The 19,984-nt window shown below is 37.9% G+C and overlaps 1 protein-coding gene across 1 annotated transcript in view; it reads right to left on the reverse strand.

Moving 5' to 3' along the window:
• Positions 1-19,984, reverse strand: part of kcnq5b (potassium voltage-gated channel, KQT-like subfamily, member 5b) — a 135,461-nt gene that overhangs the window by 10,876 nt on the left and 104,601 nt on the right. The window contains exons 3-10 of the mRNA XM_081362521.1: positions 19,058-19,184; positions 12,262-12,437; positions 11,934-12,059; positions 10,863-10,973; positions 9,851-9,946; positions 8,894-8,988; positions 8,035-8,061; positions 2,356-2,576 (exon numbers count right to left, since the gene is read on the reverse strand). Coding sequence (XP_081218647.1) covers positions 2,356-2,576; positions 8,035-8,061; positions 8,894-8,988; positions 9,851-9,946; positions 10,863-10,973; positions 11,934-12,059; positions 12,262-12,437; positions 19,058-19,184 — 979 coding nt within the window. The remainder of the gene's footprint in view (positions 1-2,355; positions 2,577-8,034; positions 8,062-8,893; positions 8,989-9,850; positions 9,947-10,862; positions 10,974-11,933; positions 12,060-12,261; positions 12,438-19,057; positions 19,185-19,984) is intronic.

Consider the following 19,984-nt stretch of genomic DNA (forward strand, 5'->3'; position numbering starts at 1 on the left):
ATTGTAAGGACTGTAGAGTTCACAGACGTTACCCCACTTATTGGATGCACATGTGTCCGTCACAAGGCCCCCAAAAAGGCCTCTTTATACACGTAATCAAGTCTTTAAACTGTATGTCGGGTTATTGTATATTGAAAATTAAGATTCAAACTACTCATTAAAAAGTAGACGTGGTAAAAATGTAGTTTTTGACTACACTGTAGTTGCAAAGTTATTTATAGCTTCTAGAATGTATGAACTGAACTATTGAAATAACCTATGTGGATACTTGTAGGCTTTTGTTGTGGGGCCCCTGCTTGTTAGGGCCTTCACGAGCAACACAGTACAAGACACAAGCATAATAATACAATTAAAGTTAGGTAATAATTTTTCATTAACCATTTGACTAAACTATTCTGATTTTATAATGTATATGACATCAAGTGCCTTGCAGCCTTCCCACTGTTTATAAAGACTTCATATTACATCTAAATCATACCATGCCTTGATATATGCATTCATTAATGTGTCTGAATTATACATAATACATAATTTACAACAGAGGAGTTGTCTTAACCTCACAGGGGATGTAAACAGAGCCTTAAGCAGTGTAGTCCAATGAGTGGATGGAGTTGTCTAATTCAGTGCATTGTTTTATTGTTTATCTGCCGTACACTAGATAGTTCCCCTCAATTTCTGAGGAAGGAATTAATCCTATTCAGTCAAAGGCCTTTGGGACCCAGTCAGGATCATTTGAATTTACAATGATCTCAATCAAAGGGACAAAATAATTTTTAGTAAAAAACAAATATTACGATAATTAATATCATAACCATTACTATCACAATGTCAATAAGCTCTCTAATGTCTCATCATGGTTGACTGTAAATATATTAGTTATCTCCTGAAATTATGAGATTTTTGGTCTAGTCACAGTCTGTCATTTGAACACATTTTCTCAAAAAACAAAACAAATAAACAAACAAAAAAATAATATTTTACAGGTTATGATCAGATTTTAATTTGTATTGTCTTAAAGGTCCCATGACATGCTATTTTTTGTAGGCTTTAATATAGGCCTTAGTGGTCCCTAGTACTGTATCTGAAATCTCTTTTCAAAAATTCAGTCTCAGTGCAGAATTATAGCCACTATAAGCCAGTCCCAGAATGAGCTTCCTTCAGACAGGCCGTTTCGGTGTCTGTAGCTTTAAATGTTAATGAGGAGGAGAAAGGCGGCGCAAGGTGGAGGGTGGGTGTGGCCTTGACCATCTGCGGCAACGGTAGACCATGCATGTTTACATTGGATATATTGCAATGGCACGGAGACACGCAGTCGTTCAAGCATTTCAGTTTGACCCAGAATCTGATCCGGATGGAGAAGCAACAACTCAGCGGTTCCAGCAGGACGTTTCCGAATGGTTAGTTTAAAATATTATGTCTGGATACGGTACTTTATTCGGATGGTTTACAGTTATTATCATGTAGCTAACGCTAACCTACTGTTGCCTTTTCACGGGAGATCTGTAACATCTGTAATTTATCTTATTACAATTACATCATCAAGCTCTGCGATCTTGCAATGCGGATATCGCGCGCGCCATATAACCAGAAAACGGTTATCCAAATAACAAAGAAGTGTACAACACTCGCGTTACAGTTTGTGTATTCACACACATAAACTGCATAGCTGCATAGCTAATGTGACAGCCACATTCTACGTGTAACAGTCAAGGCAAACATAAACAGTAAAGCAACACACTTATATATCATTAGTTGACTTACTGTTCCGAGGTGTGTAGCTGAGCCAAAGAGAGTGATCCAGACTTTAGTTTCAGACGTTCAGCAAGCCCAGCTCTGTATTAACCCTTCGGTGTTCATTTGTACATCCAATTATTGAGCAATTGTTATGCTTCGCTCGCTCAAAAGCCATGATATCTCTCGTGGACAAACTAAAATCGCGCGCGCGCGTTCCTACTTCCTTCCTAGCTCATTTTCTCATGGGCGGAAAATATTCTCTGTGCGGGCAAAGCAGAGACAGGGGAGGTAACATTCCTCCTTATAACGTCACAAGGAGGAGATTCAAGATCAGCGCGATTGAGCGCCCATTTTCTCAAAGGCAGAGAAAGATAGCAAAAGCTCGATTTACACCGATTGAAATTTCTAGAAACTTGGGGACCATATACAGGCTAGGGGAACTCATATTAATGTTAAAAAACCTCAGAAAGTGAAAATTTCATGTCATGGGACCTTTAATTCATCTTGAATTCCATTATGTTTCTACACTACATAGACAGCATAGAATAAAAATTATAGAGCTACATTTTTTTCAATGCACATAGTGGTTCAATGTAATCCTCCAATCAGAATTTGCTTCACCTTCAGGGGTAGACCGTGATTGGCTCTTGAGACGGAGAGAGGGTCTGAATCGGGTGCGGTCATTAAAACTCCAACTCTTCTGGACCTTGGCAGGACTCGATCCATCAGTGCTGATCTCAGCTCCGGGCGAACGTCTGTCTGTAACGGACGTCTGCCTGCTTTTAATGCTCTGTCCACGGGGGCTTGCCATTCTTACTCGGTCCTTAAAACTCAGTTTCTGACTAAAAAGGGGGGAAATAGAGAGAATGAGAGAGTGAAAGAAAGAACAGCACTTTCCTTCCAGCCATGAGCCATGGCAATGGCCATTAAAGAGCAGTATAAAGTAGAAAAAGTGCAGAGGCCAAGCCATTTATTAGATCTGCACTGCTTGCTTAGACTCCCATAGTATTAGAAATGCAGTCAAATAAACTCTAAACAATCATTATGAAAGGCCCCTTCAGATATGATATGCCAAGACAATATGCAATGTAAGATGAAAGACTCGAGAGAAACGCCAAGAACAGAGGGATAAAAATCCTTCAGAAGTAACAACAATGTTCCATAAAATAAGATATAGATCTGTCTGTCTATCTATCAATAATGTGATGGAAAAAGCACTGCTCACACAGAGGTCAGTTTTTACGCAAGCAGCTTTCTGTTCAACACAGTGAAATTACGTACACTGTAACGGATTTCTGTAATTTGAACAGTATTTTACTGTAATATGTACAGTAAGATACTGTAAAATATGTATACAGTATGTTACTGTAAACAGCAAAGGATTATGGGAAAATATAGGGTCACTACTGTAATTCTTCACTACTGTAAATCAATTTACAGTAGTGAACTTGCCCGCGAAAAACTGACCAATGGCAAGAGGGATTTCTTTTCAAGTGTTTTTTGAGGGGTGAAGTGGCAGTTAATGCACGGACAAAAGATCATGTAACTCACCAAAAAGGTAGTATATAATTTCTATTTTATGTAAAACAAACATTTTAAAATGTTTTTACTTATAAACTAACATGATGTATCGTTTTGTTTTCGTCTGAATGGTTTTAGTGCCTTTTTTTCCTGACTGTCGTCAGAATGTTTTTTGGTGCCTTTATTACTGTCTTTTTTCCTGACTGTCGGCCGGGTCGCTGTCACGGTGATAATATTAACTGGTGAGTAAGTTAAGTTCACCTATATTAGCCGAAATATTCTTTAGTTAAAACTATAAAAAATAATGGTTGTGTCATAACAAAATACTTTGGATGTCAATGGGGACCAGTAACTGTTTGGTTGCTCATGTTCTTTAAAATGTCTTCTTTTGTATACAGCAAGTTATGAACAAGTTGAGGGTGAGTAAATGGTGACAGAATTTACAATTTTGAGTAAACTAACCCTTTATCCAACACCATTGTTAATTTCATCTTTTGTTTTATTTTCAAGTTTGTGGTCTGAATTATGTCGTCTGAAATGTCGGAGGTGTATTTTGGAGTCTTTTTTGTGATTGCCTTCGTAATGGTGATAACATCTACAGGTGAGGTAGATGACATCAACTAAATTAGCTGAAGTATGCATTAGTTAAGCAGGCAAACATGTTCTTTTCTGTTCTTTATTTTGAATTTGCAGCGGCCATTCCCTCCGGAATGTACATCACTGCTGACGCTCTCCACTAATACACAGAACGGGTTGACGTTGGAGGAGGAAGAGGAGAAGGAGGAGGAAAGGGTTAGCAATATACCATTATCAATATAGCAAAGTTTTGCTAACTAATATTTTTAATGTTGTTTAATTGATTAAAAACTATAAACACCATACAACATTATATCTTACCTCATCTTCACCCCACATGTTATTGTTGTTAGTAATAAGTTCTGTTATTGTATTTTAGTTTTTTTTCTGTAAACTATAACACTAAAAGGCTGCTGTGACTTTGTCTGTTTCAGGAGAGTCTGTTCTCAAAGCAAAAACATGGATGCTGACAACGAAGGGCAGAATCATCATCCAGTTACAACTGCTAACAGACGACTCTTCAGCATTAGCTGTCTATTTTGTCGAATGCAGAATCAGGTAAACCAAAATATATATATATATATATATATATATATATAATATATATATATTTTTTTACATTACATTACATTTACATGCATGCATTTGGAAGTCACTTTTATCCAAAGCAACTTACATTGTATTAAGTTTAATTCAAATTAACCATTCCCTGGAAATCTAAGCTACAGGAATGTATTGAAAAAGAATGAAGCTTTAATGATTTTAATGTAATGTATTATGGGGTAATACCATCCCTGTAGGTTAGGGGTGGAAATTGGCAAAAATTTGATGATTCGATAGTATTGCGATATTTGGGCCACAATTCAATATTATTGCGCTTCCTAACATTGCGATACTGCAAGTATTGCGATTCGATTCTGCGATATATTGCGATTCATGTCCCCCATATTATTCAAAGACATTACAAAAAATAAGACTGCTCAACTCACTTCAAATGTCACATTAAATCTGTGAACATCTTCTACACATTTACTGGAGGCTAGTGCAAAAACTTTGTCCTTGAACATTCAGGACACAGGACCTTATTACAGAACGTAATTATATGAACGCATCACCACCGCATTAGCACCAAAAACATGGAGATTTTATTTTAGAGAATAATTACACAACCTATTCGATATACTATAATTCTATAATGACTCATCCCTGCATGTAATACCTTGTTTTTTTCCCAAAATCTTCACTTACGTCTCGATTTTCGAAGGGGATTATAAACGTTTCTTCCTTGGTTCGCTTTTATTTAGGCCTATTACATTCACATTCTTTACTGTGGTAAAGTAGAAAAACGTTGTAGGACAGATAGCCTACATTTTTACTTGCACGTCAGATTCATTTCAACACAGTTTTTGCTTGTTATTAGACATGTACGGCACGTCAAGTTTATTTGATTTTTAGTTTCGCTCTCTTTGGCAGCGCAATTTCAAACATAGTTTAAATGTCTTGCCCTTGTGGAAGATTAAATTCACTTTTCATACCTTTTACAACAAGTAGAAAACATGAAGATATCAGAAAATAGATCGATGGTCTCTTTCCTCCTCGTGTCATCCCTCTCAAAGCACAGAGCGGTATGGCTTCATGTGGAATCACGTGTCTTTGTGTGGAAGTATTAAACAAAAGTTTTTTTTTTTATAGATTTAACTTTTCTATTATGTAAGTTTCTAATATTTACTGATATGTATTTGAATGCTTTACAGGCTTTGTGTTGCTTCTTTGACGGAATTGCTCAAATAAAGACTTTTTTGCTCGAATAAACTACATTTTTTTATTTCAATTTTCATAATAACCCCCCAACCACTGCAGGTAATTGGTCCATTACCACCGCAGTGGTAAAAAAAAAACTGCCACCGTCACAGCCTTATAACCTATATTGGAATACTTTGCGCTACTGTATCAATATAATTGCGTGCGCAAAATATCGCGACACTGACCAGAATCGATTTTTCCCCCACCACTACTGTAGGTGGATTCAGAATCAGATGTAGTGCTTTTATTAACGCCAAAGTACATGCAGCATCAAGTTTGAGGGTTAGGGGAAATTCTGCCAACACCGGTCTGAAAAAATTATATATTTTTCCCTGCTTGTGTTTGCAGGTTCATCCTGAGAGTCAACCCTGATGGCACCAGACACCAAAGGCACAGATCAGATGGAAATCTGGAAAGGTCCAAAGAAAAGCATCAGACTGAAATCCTCAGTGTTTCTCATCAGAGAGCTTGTCAACTTTGACTGGCAAAATTACTGAAATGTAACAACACAACACTGACTTTGACTGTATTTTATTGTTTTAAGGCCTGTTTTGCTTTTCAGTGTGTGTACGTTTTTGCCATGCTACAGATACAAATGGTCACCAGGAGATTAATTCTATGGACTTTGGAGATGTTGCCTTTTTTTTTCTTCAGCTAGTGGCTCCTAAAGGTCAAGATTTGTAATTTGTACTTCTAAAACAAAATGTTCAACGATTAAAAAGAATATTATAAGGACAAATGTTTGTGAGTTATTGTGATTTTTGGGGGGGTGGGGTAAACATAAATTAAAAAAAAAAAATTAAATGATAAAAAAAAATACCTCAATACTAATACTGTAAATGAAAATACGGTAATAATACTGTAAATGCAAGTACAGTAAATGATACAGTATACTGTAAGTGAAAATACAGTAATAATACTGTAAATGCAATTACAGTAAATAGTACAGTATACTGTAGGTGAAAATACAGTAATAATACTGTAAAACATTTTACAGTAACTTACTGGCATCCAGCTGCCAGTAAGTTACTGTAAAATTTACAGCAACCTCTTTACAGTGTAACCAACTTGATTTCAAAACATGAAATTGTACAGAGAAACTAGAAATGTGATCACACCTCTACTCTTTTGGTCTCTGACTTTCGGTTGGTCTTACACTCGGGCTTTCTGTTTAATAAGTGTCTACTTTGGTTTTTACAAAAGGTTGTTTTATCTATAGTTCTATTATCTGAAAAAAAAATGACTAGTTCTCTCATTATAGGTCAGACAGCTGAACATAACTAAAGAAAAGAGCAGCAGCCACTCAAAAATGCAGCACTGCAGTGAGTCATCCACTTCTGTTCAATAATGTCACATTAGCAACTATGCTAATTATGGTATCATTGTCTCTTGGTCATTGATGAGTAGTGCATCATAAATGAGTGGATGGATGGTTGTTTCACACAAAAAACTGGTTAGAACCCACAGAAGTATCATATCCAAACACCTCTTTGAAATCTGTTGTTCACACTCAGGCAAATGGATGAATTTCATGTATTTGTTCTGTACTTAATAAATTCATAATGAGGGGAAATGATTTTGCCTGGCCTTGTTCATACTGGAAATACTATTATGGCACAATCTGAAGTTCTATCTTAGTAATTATGCAAATGACACCACTAGCTCTTTCTGTTATCTGGACTGATGACACTATGTCTTAGTAGCTGGCGTGTAATGCAGTCCTCCAAACAGTCTGACTTGACTTTCTCATCTCCATTATTTTCTCTCTCTATAAAGCCAAACCCCCAGTAAACACATTTGTCTGGTAAGTGACAAAACATGAAAGCATAAAAACATCTCAATTCATTGCTATTTCATATTTCATTTGCCCAATGTATGTGCCTGATGAAAAACAGAGTGCACTTAATAACAGATTGCAGTAAACAGACATCAGAGGGAAATACTGATCAAATATGGCAGCCTGTGTTTACACCTCAGAATAAAACGTAGAAAATTAATTTCGAGATTAAGTTTCATATAAGAAATAATGTAATGTAATAATGTAACAATTACAAGAAAGAAAGTCATAATTGAGATATAACTGTATAAAGTCAAATTGCAAGATTTGAATTTGCATTATGATAAAAAGCCATGATTATGAGGAATAAAGTTGCAATCATGAAATATATAGTCATATTGCCAATTATTAAGTCACATTTTGAGATATAAAGACACAGATATGAACTCTAATGATTACTAGAAATATAGTCTGAATTACAAGAAATAAAGGCCCATTTTTGGGATATAAAGTCACAGTGTGATTTTTTTATGGTCAAATGAGGTATAACAACAGCAATTTTCAAAAGTCTGTGTCAATTGAAATTTATTTCTAGTATATATAGGATATGAAATAACACAAACCTTGTAGATGACTCTCCTTGATCCTTTCTGTGGGTGTCAAAAGGTGATGTAGAAAGAGAAATATTTAAATGTGAGATGTTAAATGAATCTACAGTAAACAGTCTTGTTATAAACTGCACATGCCATGAATTCAGATTCATCTAGTTTATCATAAAATATTTCATGCATACTAATGCACCAAAAGCAACAGCCAGTTTAAAACATAATGCATATACATGCGAATCAAAACATGCAGAGTATTGCAAGGAATTCAGAAGCTCAAGCAAATAAATCTGCCATTATGTATTTGGAGCCCTTCTGGATATCTACAGTAGTTTATTCTCTGTGTGTTTAAAGTAAGGCTTTCAGCAGGTCTAGTTACATTTCATGGTCAAGGCAAAGGCAATCAAACTATTGGTACTATTTACTAAGATGGACAACTACTGCATATTCACGTTATCCATGAATGTGCCATTATAAAACAGAATGTGGGCATAAATCCAAAATGGAGAGAAACATTACTGTCCATTCGCTTATTTTATTCCCTTTCACCTTGAGAGAAAGTCTGCAATCAGGTGATTTTATGGACAGCTAGACCTACAATAGAACCTGGTCTATAATGATTCTTGTGGATGGCAATGAATGTATCAGACAAATGCGAAATGGACATAGCAACTGACATGTAGTTTTTTGAATGTTGAAATGAAGAGGATGTGAAAAGAAAAATGGACTGTCTAGGAGACAGGCACAATAAAGTTACACGGGGAAATTTAACAACTAAATAGAGGGAAAGAGGAAAGTATTCCTTTGTGAAAAAAATGAATGAACCAAGGGAACAGAGAGGATATAGAATAGCATCTGCCAGGGGGTTTGTACGTACTTTGTAGGACTGCAGGTATGCAACGCCTTCAAATGAGGTTTCCAGGTAGCAACGGAAACCGAGTTCTCATCAGCCGCATAGCTACGCCACACACACTACATGCAAAAATATATAAAACCAAAAGAACAAGGGATAAAGGTAAAAGGGAAAAGAGAAGAACAAGCCGACAGAAGAGAAAGGGAAGAAAAAAGAAAAAAAAAGGAAAAAAAGCAGATTAGTATAAAAACTACACAGGTTTTTTTTCGGTCAGAGCAGGCACCCATACATGCCTCGGGACAGGGATTGTAGACTCATAGTGACGCCAAGTGGCCTCAAGGTAAGGACGACTACCATCAGTGGAGTAATATCGCCACGCAGCCTTATTCAGGGTTAGGGAGAGTAAAACATAGTGAGCAGAAACACAATGCGCACGCACGCACGCACAGAGAGAGAAGGGAAGTTCCTCCAATATATTTTGCAACAAATTCAGGAGATTTGTACAACTCTTAATTGCTGAGTCACATTTAAACCACATTAAAACTAGCGAAACACTGGTCCAAACAAATAAAAGTCTATTTGCTGTGAACTAAACCTAACTATTTGTCTGTTAGGTAAAACAATCCCCAGTCTCAGACATTTCATAAAAGATTTATCAGGCAACAAAACCACTGGGGTGCATTCAGACACAAAGCATAGTAACAGTACATAAAAAAAGATATGGTACCATTTAGTGCAAACAGCACTCTACTTAGCAGTGGTTCTCAAAGTATGGGGGGAGCTGTTGCAATGGCGTTCAAGATTTTTTTTTAGGTTTAAAGGGGGCCGTGACCAAAAAAAATTTAGAACCACTGACTTAGAGGAATGACATTTTCCATCAAATTCTCTGTCATAAAAATTACACTATAAACCAAATTCTATTGTACAAGATAGTGTAATATCACCAAATGTGAAGGCAGATTCACGGCTCTTGTGTCTAACCTGTATAAGGCAGGCTGCAGGGTTCCTTCTCTTCTCAAAGTGCTTCTGTCTGTGCTGTTCTTGAACCTTTAGGGCAAAACCTGAACCCAAAATGCCCTGCAATGCAAGTGAAGTAGAACCATGTCAGTAATACTATAGGTTAGAATTAGACAATAGGACTATAGTAAACATCTCAGGTTACATACAGTATGTATTCTGGTTCCCTGAGCTGGTGTCTGAAGCACATGTGGAAAAACACCAATTCTATTGGCCAACAGCGTGGTCAGGTGACGTAGTGCAAGCGTGTCAACGAGACCATAAGGGAAGCTGTTTTCAGGCATTACGTGAAGTATGTTAAAGCGACGCAGTGTCACGTTCCCCTCTCAGGGAACTGGATTACATACATAACCTAAAAAGCTCCCTTTAGTAAACCTCAATGCTGCGTCATGGCATTGACTCTCTGGGAACATTAATACCCATGTCACTATAATGAAAAATGCCTGACCAATAAGGTTGTGAAGTATGCACAGGGAACAGATTACAGTGTAGTCAAAGCCTGGGTTCAATCCAATTCAACATTAATAATATCCATGAATGTGTGGAAAGGGCCAGCCTGCTACAACACAAACATTAAAAGGTATAAAAAATTAACCCAAGAGACGCACACTCATTTTAGGCGATACCCAAGAGACGTGGTACGGTGCAACAGTCTCTTCCCAAGGGGGCATACCCTGGATGTAACAAACATCAGGGCTTCTTTTTTAACCATCCTAGAGACGAAGACAGTCTTCAGAACTGTCCTCGCCCTGGATGGCTGTGTGCGACACCCAGGCAGCTACGAATAAGATTTCATTGCGTGGAGCAGGCTGGAAACCAAGAAGGACATTAGGAATTGTATCAATTATCCAAATTATTTACAATGTGGTTCTTTATTAGTGTTGTATCTGGAGAAGTGACAAGATGCACAAACACTGAATTAATACTTTAAGCAGTGTAAGGGAACAAGGTATGAGAAAATGCGTGCAAAGTTTACCGCAGGCAGAGTAAAGAAGGAGATCCCAAGCAGGGCAAAACCAGCAGACAGCATTCGTCCAGTCCAGGTTTTAGGAGTCTTATCTCCATATCCAATAGTAGTGAGGGTGATCTAATTAATGAAAAAAAAAAAAAAAAAAAAAAAAAAAAAAATCCTTTAAAAAATCATGCTTGTTTTTAATCTTAACCAATTCATTACATAAAACACAATATGGTTGACATCAACCATGTTTATCCATTCTGCAGGTGAGATGGTATTTAATATAGTTTGGGTAATTTTTCTTTTTACCTTGTGTAATTTTGTTAATGGTTTTTGAGGATGATGGCATGTCAAGCAACTTGTCCATGCTAATTTGGCTAGCTTCTACCGAGTGACAGATGTAATTTGAGGTCAAATTAGCATACATCTTGATTGACACTGACCTCAACAACAAAGGATATAGGATGCGTTTTTGCCTCTTTTGAAAAGTCTGAAAGTCTATTTATGTAGCTACTCAAACTATGCACAATGACCTCGTAAATTGTATTATTTGCATTGAACATTGTGCCCCACCCAACCACTTATGCATATATGTGGCCTTTGTCTTTTCCTTTTGGGTTGAAACAGTCTGAATGAAACCTGAAGTCTTTTCTATGAAGCGTCAAGGGCTTTCAAGCGAGACCAGAGATGGCATTTGTCGTTTTGTCCCATCATGATTACTTTCTATCTCCATGGAAATGGAATCTAATGGGCCTCCGTATAACCTTTATGGAAAAGGTTTCAATACCCCAAACATGGTGGAAGGCAATGAACAAAAGGCTGAAAAAGGGTGAGCCTGAAATTAGAACTGATGTCAATGATCATATTAAACTGAAACTAGCACATCTTGCAATTTTCTAGTAATGTTGACCATTAGCTAGAGCCGGAAAAAATTAGCCAGGAATAATGCATCAGAGTCGCAGACATGTGTTCTAGCACCTCATCAAATATAAATAACTTGTTTTGTGAAGCTCATTATAGGTCAGAATATTATTTGTTATGACTCAAGAGAGAATATACCATTGTGCAGAGATGTGGGGAGTGGAGACTCACCGTGCCCCACCACAATGCATCAGCATATGTGGCAAAGTCTTTATTAAACTCCTTTTCCACCAGATAAACCAGGAAAGAGGAAAAGATGAGCACAAGGAACCCGATGTACCAGGCAGTGACCAATTCCTATTAGGAGGAGAAGCAGATACTGAGGACATTTAGAGGATACCTGCACAGCAGGAAAATATTTACAAAAGAACAAAAAGTACTTTTTGATATGGCTATGAATACACAGGAGTTTCTGCTGTTAAACTGAATTTTTCCAAACTCTTTATAACCAAGATACTTAAGCAAATAATTCTGGATGATGACTTGTCAATAAACTTACCTTGCTGTGTGCGTAAACTACAGATCCCAGAAGCTTCCAAGTTCCTCCACGGCGGTCCATGCGTACCATTCGCAGGATCTGTAAAAACCTCAAGCTTCGCAGTGCAGATGTTGCAAAAATGTTGCTTTGACTCCCCGCCGAAACCACAGCAACAGATGCAATCAGCACTATAATGTCTGATGGTTAGAGAAGAGAACAGAAAACAAAGTTTACATGAGTAGCAAGAGTCCTAACATGATATCAAAAGATTGCCGAAGATGTCATTCGCCATTTGTGTGAGCTTTAACTGTACAGTAAAATTCTAAAATAATTATTTCTTGTTACACTGTCCTCAGGACAATTTGATTTTGAGTGACCATTATCACAAAATAAATCCCTACAAGATGATCAGACCCATCAATAATATTTTAAGGAAACTTACAGTACAGAGCCACACTTTCTCCTTCTCAAGATAAATGTTAAAAGTTTTAAAATGTGAGGCTATTAAAGAAAAAATGCATTTAACCTGCATCATTTCATTTGACTTTTTTGGCTCAATCTATGAAAACGGCGACTTCTTAGGAGACCTTGTAATAATTATGCTGTAGTTTCCATTACACAAAAGCATCCATTAATTAATAGATCTCAACCTTTTTGACTTGAAGGCCACCAATTATATTTTCTCCAGAATGTCTGCTGTAATTATGGCAAAGCTGCTTGCAGAAAATTTGAAAAAGAAAAAACTGAAAATTTGTCAGTGAACTTTAATTCAGGTAAATGAGAATGACATCTCATCAGCTCAGACTAGACAATTTACTTCTCATTAATTAATTGGAAAGATTTCCAAATTTTTGCTAACTAACAATTTTTGCACACTTTTTTCTGCATGTGTATCTTGCCCATATTCTGTGGAAAAAGGGGGCTAAGGGAGGGGGAAAGAGGGAGAAAGAGACAGAAAGAAAGGAAGGACACGGGAAGTTCACACAGAAACCACATCCACTTGGAGACGTGACATCAAACCCTCAAAGAACACAAACAACTCAAAAGCACTCAACTGCAATAATATTTTCTTTCTCTTTCTAAACCCCCCTCTAATTTATTATATTCCTTGTAGTCAATGTGCTCAAACTTTCCAGCAAATGGGCCTTCAAGCTCCCTCACTCATCTGCTCTTTGCTGTAGTCTGTCGTTCTAAGTCAAATCATCACATTACATGTGTTCTTAAAGTCTTCAGGGAGCCTCGAGCTGGGAGGGAAAATGCTTATTTAGGGGTGTAGAAGTGCACTTTATGTATAAATTATGACGCCTTTATCCAGCTGGATGAAGTAAAAAGATGACTCCATGAACTCAATGAAAAATACATAAGTCCTTCACATGAAAGAGAGCACTATCCTCCAGAATCAGGCCTGTTGAAAAGTGATTTTCTTGCACTGTCAAGAAATTGTCCATGCAATGCTCAAGCCATGCATGTACAAAAATGTAAAAAAATAAAATAAAAAATACTAGAGCCCCTGCTCCTTTAATCACTAATAGTAAAGTGCCCTTTCTCTCATTTTGTGGTGTGTAACTTGAACCGGAACGTGATATGAACCGAGGAGGGCGCCACTGCAATGCAGTATAATACGTTAATATTTTTGGCTTAAACTGAATGACAGAATATATTGAAGTAATTTGACAGGTTTATGCCAGCAAAGGAAATCTGAAACATGTTTTCTCTTTAAATAGTGTGTGGTGAACATACTTGCACTGTAAAAAATTTGCTGTAGTTTTGCAGCTGTTTGCCAGTAACTTACTGTAGATTTAAATTTATGTTATTTACTGGCAACAGTTTGTTCAAAGTTAAATGAACATTAAACATTAACAAGTCTTTGTCTTTAAAGAATAAAATTATAAAATAACAATCTAATGCAAAGCATTCTGGGAACCAGAAATCTTCATCAACCCTTTTCTATTTCTTTCCTTCAGATTTTGGTTCCCAGAATGCTTTGCATGAGGATGTTATTTTAGTTTTATTCTGTAAAGATAAAGACTTGTTAATGTTTAATGTTCATTTAATTTTGAACAAATTGTTGCCAGTAAATAACATCAATTTAAATCTACAGTAAGTTACTGGCAAGTAGCTGCCAGTAATACTGTAATTTCTACAGATTTTTCTAACAGTGTGTCATATAAACATTAGGCTACTTCTGCGATGAATGTAAAACTTCAACGATAAATTAAGGTATAATTGGATGTCTAAGAAGAGACTTCTGAACCTTGTGAAGGTTTTTTTTTATATAGCATGTAAACATAATTGTATTTCAATTTATTTCTGGCTGAAGTCACTTGATACTGCACACACACATTTACAGCCCAATTTCATCAATATGATGTTAAGGGAAATAGAATGCCACTACGAATTAATAGCAGGTGATTCATTTTCAATAATTTAAAACTAATTATGAGTGAATATTTCTATACCCAGAGGCCCTACTTGACCTGAGGCTAAACACTGTTGCTAACAACTGTTTAGTAGCTACATGCACAGGAACTACTGCATTCGCACAACATTTGATTGTTGGTGGAATATTTTAAGTTTTTTTTTTTTTTTTTTTTTTACAAATGGTTTGGGAAGCTGTTTCCAGAATAAACTTATTCAGGCAGGGTTTATTTTGCTTTGTCAAGTTTAAATGAAGTGTACGTTTCCAAATTGATTCAACAAGTCATTAGCCTCCATTAGATGGCATTTGTGTGTTGATGAATGAACCCTACCAGAGAAAGAATGATGTATGTGATATTGTTGTAGGCTATTGCAGGAAAACCCTTCAGCAGTTTTTAGTAACACCAATAATGAGTGTCCCCTGCCTGTTAACTCAAATGTTTCACATGAAAACCCAACAGAATACTGAATGCCTAAAGTCCAGCATTACTCAGATTATCACCATATAAAATAAGAATAATAATGTTTTAAGTGGTTGTTTTGCAGGGTTTTAACAAGTTTTAATGGCTCCATAGTAACAAGGGAGTCAACTATTTCTAGAACTGTCCCACTGTCAAAATTATTCCGGTACAGAGACATTTGCTCACTATAAATTCCCAGAATTCACGTCTAAATATTCACTATGATATTTATAAAATATTCAATCCAAGCTGTCAAGGATGAGACCAAGTGTAAATTTAAGTGTCAGACATCAGTGTCACTGATGTTTAGGGCATCAAGACCTTTGCTAGTGTTCACAGTATATTAACAAAAGGAAACTAGGGAGTAGAATGAGACAACATTTGCATGGTCTGAACACACAGACACATTATTCTCATTATTAATGATGTTCATTACTCTCTTTATTCATCATTTAGATCGATAGGGCCAGGGCTAAGTGTTAGCACTTAAGAACATACACCACAAGCACCTACACACACTTAAACAAAGTAAAACCTTGTTAAAAGCAAAGCCAGTATTAATGAGCTCACACTGTGTAACAACAGTCTGGAGAACATTAGACAGGTTGAGGGATCATTGTTTTTTTTGTTTTTTGGCAGACACAACTGGAGTATGCTGAGTAAAAGGTTTGAGGTCAAGGGCTAAGTACAGTAACAATATTTAAAAGGCATGAGATAGTTCCTTACTGGTGATCAGTTATGAGGCTGTTGTCTTGGTTACTAAGGAATGAACATGGTTTGTGTCATTTTGGAAGAATGAAAGTTGCTAGATAAAGCAATGCATTTGCAACGGTGGCCGGTATTAATAGTGTTACAAACAGCTGCCAAAACATAATAATATTAATATTAATAATAATAATAATAATAATGATAATAATAATAATAATAATAATAATAATAATACAACATAGAAGAGAACAGGAATGTGTACACTTCAAATGTTTGGGAACAGTTATATTTTTATATAAGTCACTTATGCTTGCTCACCAAGACTGCATTTATTTAATCAAAAACACAGTAAAAGAAAAAGTAATATTGTGAAATTTAATTACAACTTAAATAGTAATTTTCTATTTTAATACATTTTAAAATTACATTTAAACATTATTCCTTTGATGGCAAAGCAGAAATTTAAGCAGAAATAATTACAACAGTCTTCAGTGTCACATGATCCTTCTTAAATCATGCTAATATATGGATTTTGTGCTCAAGAAAAAAAAAAGTATTATTGTATTATTTAATACATTAAATATTTTTTTTTATAATTATTTTATAAAGTATTATTTCCACAAAAATATTTTTGTGGAAACCAATTAAATTTTTTTTTCAAGATTATTTGATGAATAAAACATTCAAAGGAACAGCCTTTGTTTGAAATAGTATATTTACGGTTACTTCAATTGAATGCATCCTTACTAAATAAACTTATGTGATTTAGAACTACCACAAACTAACTAACTAACTAACTAACTAACTAACTAACTAACTAACTAACTAACTAACTAACTAACTAAATAAATATTTTAAGGTCACCAAATATTAGTTTTTTATCTGAACTGTCAACCCATAACCAGTGATGGTGTGTGTGTTTGTCTCTTTAACATATGTCCATCGGACAAGCTCATATGGACGACAGGGCTATATTTGTTGCCATTGCTCAAGAGAGTACAGATTTTTTTTCTTTATTCATCGAGCCGTCACTAGCCCCCTCGACGACGAAACCCTCAAGCTGCTTTTCTGGATGGGGCCAATTTCCACCAGGCCACCGACCTCCCAAACACCTGACTGGACTGAACTGGATGGAAGCCATCGGCAGGTGTTTGGTGAGCATTGCGTCCCAGTCCAGAAAACAACCACCATCAGCAGCAGCCATCGAAATCACCACACCACCTGAATGTCTTCAAGTCATGCCAGCCATCAGGCCTGCTACCAGATAGGTCTCTGGGCGTCCAAGACTGATATCCAGCATGACAGATCCACCGCTGATGTCAGCGGGATCGGCCAAGATGGTCGCCGCCACGCCCGATCTTGAGCCTAGCCCCACCGAGACCACCCTTCCAGAGTCTCGTCTCGCCGAGACCACCCTTCCTGAGTCTCATCCCGTCATGGCCACTGCCGTTCCAGCGCCTCGTCCCAAGATGGCCGCCGCAATTCCAGAGCCTCGTCCCAAGATCCCAATGGTCGCCGCCTCGCTGCCCGAGCCCTCAGCGGAGATGGCTGCCTCTGTTCCTGAGTCTGTTACTGAGTCTGTTCCTGAGTCTGTTCCTGAGTCTGTTCCTGAGTCTGTTCCTGAGTCTGTTCCCGGATCACGACCCATGGTGGAGCCAATAGAGGGAGGAGCCATGGAGGCTGAAGTGCAGGAGTTTTTAGGGCGATGAAGGACAGAGGCAGAACCGATGGTGGAGGATGACAGGAAGGAGATGGAAGTTCGCCGGGCCACGGTGGAGCAGAGGGTTCAGAGGGACACGGGGAAGTTACAGAAGATCAGACCAGCCCATATGGATGACAGGGCTATATTTGTCGCCATTGCCAGATTTTTTTTCCTTCGCGGAGAACTTTATTCGTCGAGCCGTCACTAGCCCCCTCGGCGACGAAACCCTCATGCTGCTTCCCCGTGTCCCTCTGAAACCTCTGCTCCACCATGGCCCGGCGAACTTCCATCTCCTCCCTGTCATCCTTCTCCATTGGTTCCTGAGTCTGTTCCTGAATTCCCACCCAACCTCCCTCTCCCGTCACCGCTCATCCAGCCGTCATCCTCAAGACACCAGTGGAATGATGGGCTCGCTGAGGGGCTTCCAGTACTCAGCGCCATCATGGACAGTGGATGCCCTGGATCCGACTCCAACCACTGCGTCCAGGATTCCTCATCGGCCCATCAGTCCACTTGCTCACCCTTGGCTCCTACGCCCCGTCCCTTTGTCCCGCCGGCTCCATTGGACTCCTCACTCCCTTTTGCTCATCCTTGGTCCTCAGTCCCTCTGTCTCCACTGCACCCTTCTGTGTCCCCGTCTACACCTCAGTCACCCGAGCCAGCGGCTTCCCTGTGTGTCTCTTAACCCTGTGTTCCACCATGGCCCGGCAAACTTCCGTCTCCTCCCTGTCATCTGCCCCCATCAGTTCCGCCTCTGCCCATCATCACCATGATTCCTCCATCCATCGGCTCCACCATGGGTTGTGATCCTTCCCTCTGGACCCATCACCCCTCAGCCAAGCCCCTCTTCTTCTCCTTGTAATCTGCCTGCCTTTACCAGATCTTCGCCTACTCCTGTTTCCTGCCCTTCACCTGCCCCTCTCCGTCCTCCAAAACCCCACCTTCATCTCTGTCCTCACGGTGCGAGGACGCGCATTGCCGGGAGGGGCATTCTGTCACAGTTGTGTTCTGTTTAGTTTGTTTTCATTGGACTTGTCTGCCTGTCTTCAGTTGTCACATGTCTTCATCACCATCATTATCGGTTCATCTGTGTCACCTGTGTTCACTTTAATATCATCATCTGTGTTTGCATTTATGTTCCTTCAGTTCAGTCAGTGTTTGTCCGATCTACGTGATGTGTAATGTGTGTTGCGCTAACCTGCTTACCTGTGTTCCTGGTCCTGCATATGTATATTAAAAAGTTTTTCTTAACCTCAGTTTTACTCTTTTGTTTATTCAATCTACTACAGAAAAAATTGTGACTCTAGAGCATTTGTACTCCAACTTTGGAATATTCCTTGTATAGCAAGTCACCAATAATAATGAGGAACAAAATCACAAGTCACATTTTTTTGACATTTCTGTCAAATTTCACTCTATGACCTTGTTTAGAAATAAAAAAAAAAGTCCCGAAACCCCAATCTATAACCATGAAAAGGTTCTGATTTTATGGAGGGAAACTAGTCTTGTACATTCATTGAAAGCTCACCTATGACACAGAAGGGCTTCCTTGCGAAGCGAAGTCGCCCCTGCCATCCTCTGTACCGGCAACAACAACCAGCAGACCAGATTCGAATGATGTACTCCAGCCCAAACACAACGATCATAACAAACTCCTACAAAGACAAAGAAAGACATTTTCAAGTTTGTTTGTGTGGGTGTGTACTAGTATCATCTGTGGTTGGTTGCTAAAATGATAACACTGTTAAACAACTACATTACATACATCAGTCCTGGAATTGCACAATCAGGGAAGTACTGTACCTTGTGCACAACAGCACATTTAAGTCAAGACAACCCAGGTGAATAGAGTAAAACATTTAAACTAATTAACATCATTATACTTCCCGAGTTGATTAATCACAGTACATTAAAACATATTTTTGTATGACAAGTTTTCTGAGATAATATGTTCAAATATGCAAATTATGCATTATCTAAATAAAACTGCATCAATTTACATACATTTACAGAACAGAAATCCAAATATTGGATGAAGCCATGCAGGTTCAAAATTCTTGTTTCATTTTGTCAAATTCTTAAAGGGGTCCTATTATGCCCTTTTACGAAATCTTGATTTTGTTTTTAGGGTGTACTAAAACATGTTTTCATGCTTGATTGTTCAAAAAACGCATTATTTTTCACATATTTTACATTATTACAGCTCCTATCTATCTCCAGTCTGGTTGAACGCGTCATTTTCGATGTTGCCCCTCCATCCGAAATACGAAATGTGCTGTGATTGGTAAGCTGGCCCAGTGTGTTGTGATTGGCAGCGCTTAGCGCATGTTCGGGAAATGTCACACCCCTTCATAACCGCGAGCTCTACTCAGATTTAAATATTAACAATGGCGTCAATTTCAAACCAATTCAAGCATGATTCAGACCCTGACAATGTTAACAAAGAGGATCGTCC

This window comes from Scardinius erythrophthalmus (assembly GCF_964197995.2).
Source record: "Scardinius erythrophthalmus genome assembly, chromosome: 3".
NCBI lineage: Eukaryota > Metazoa > Chordata > Actinopteri > Cypriniformes > Leuciscidae > Scardinius > Scardinius erythrophthalmus.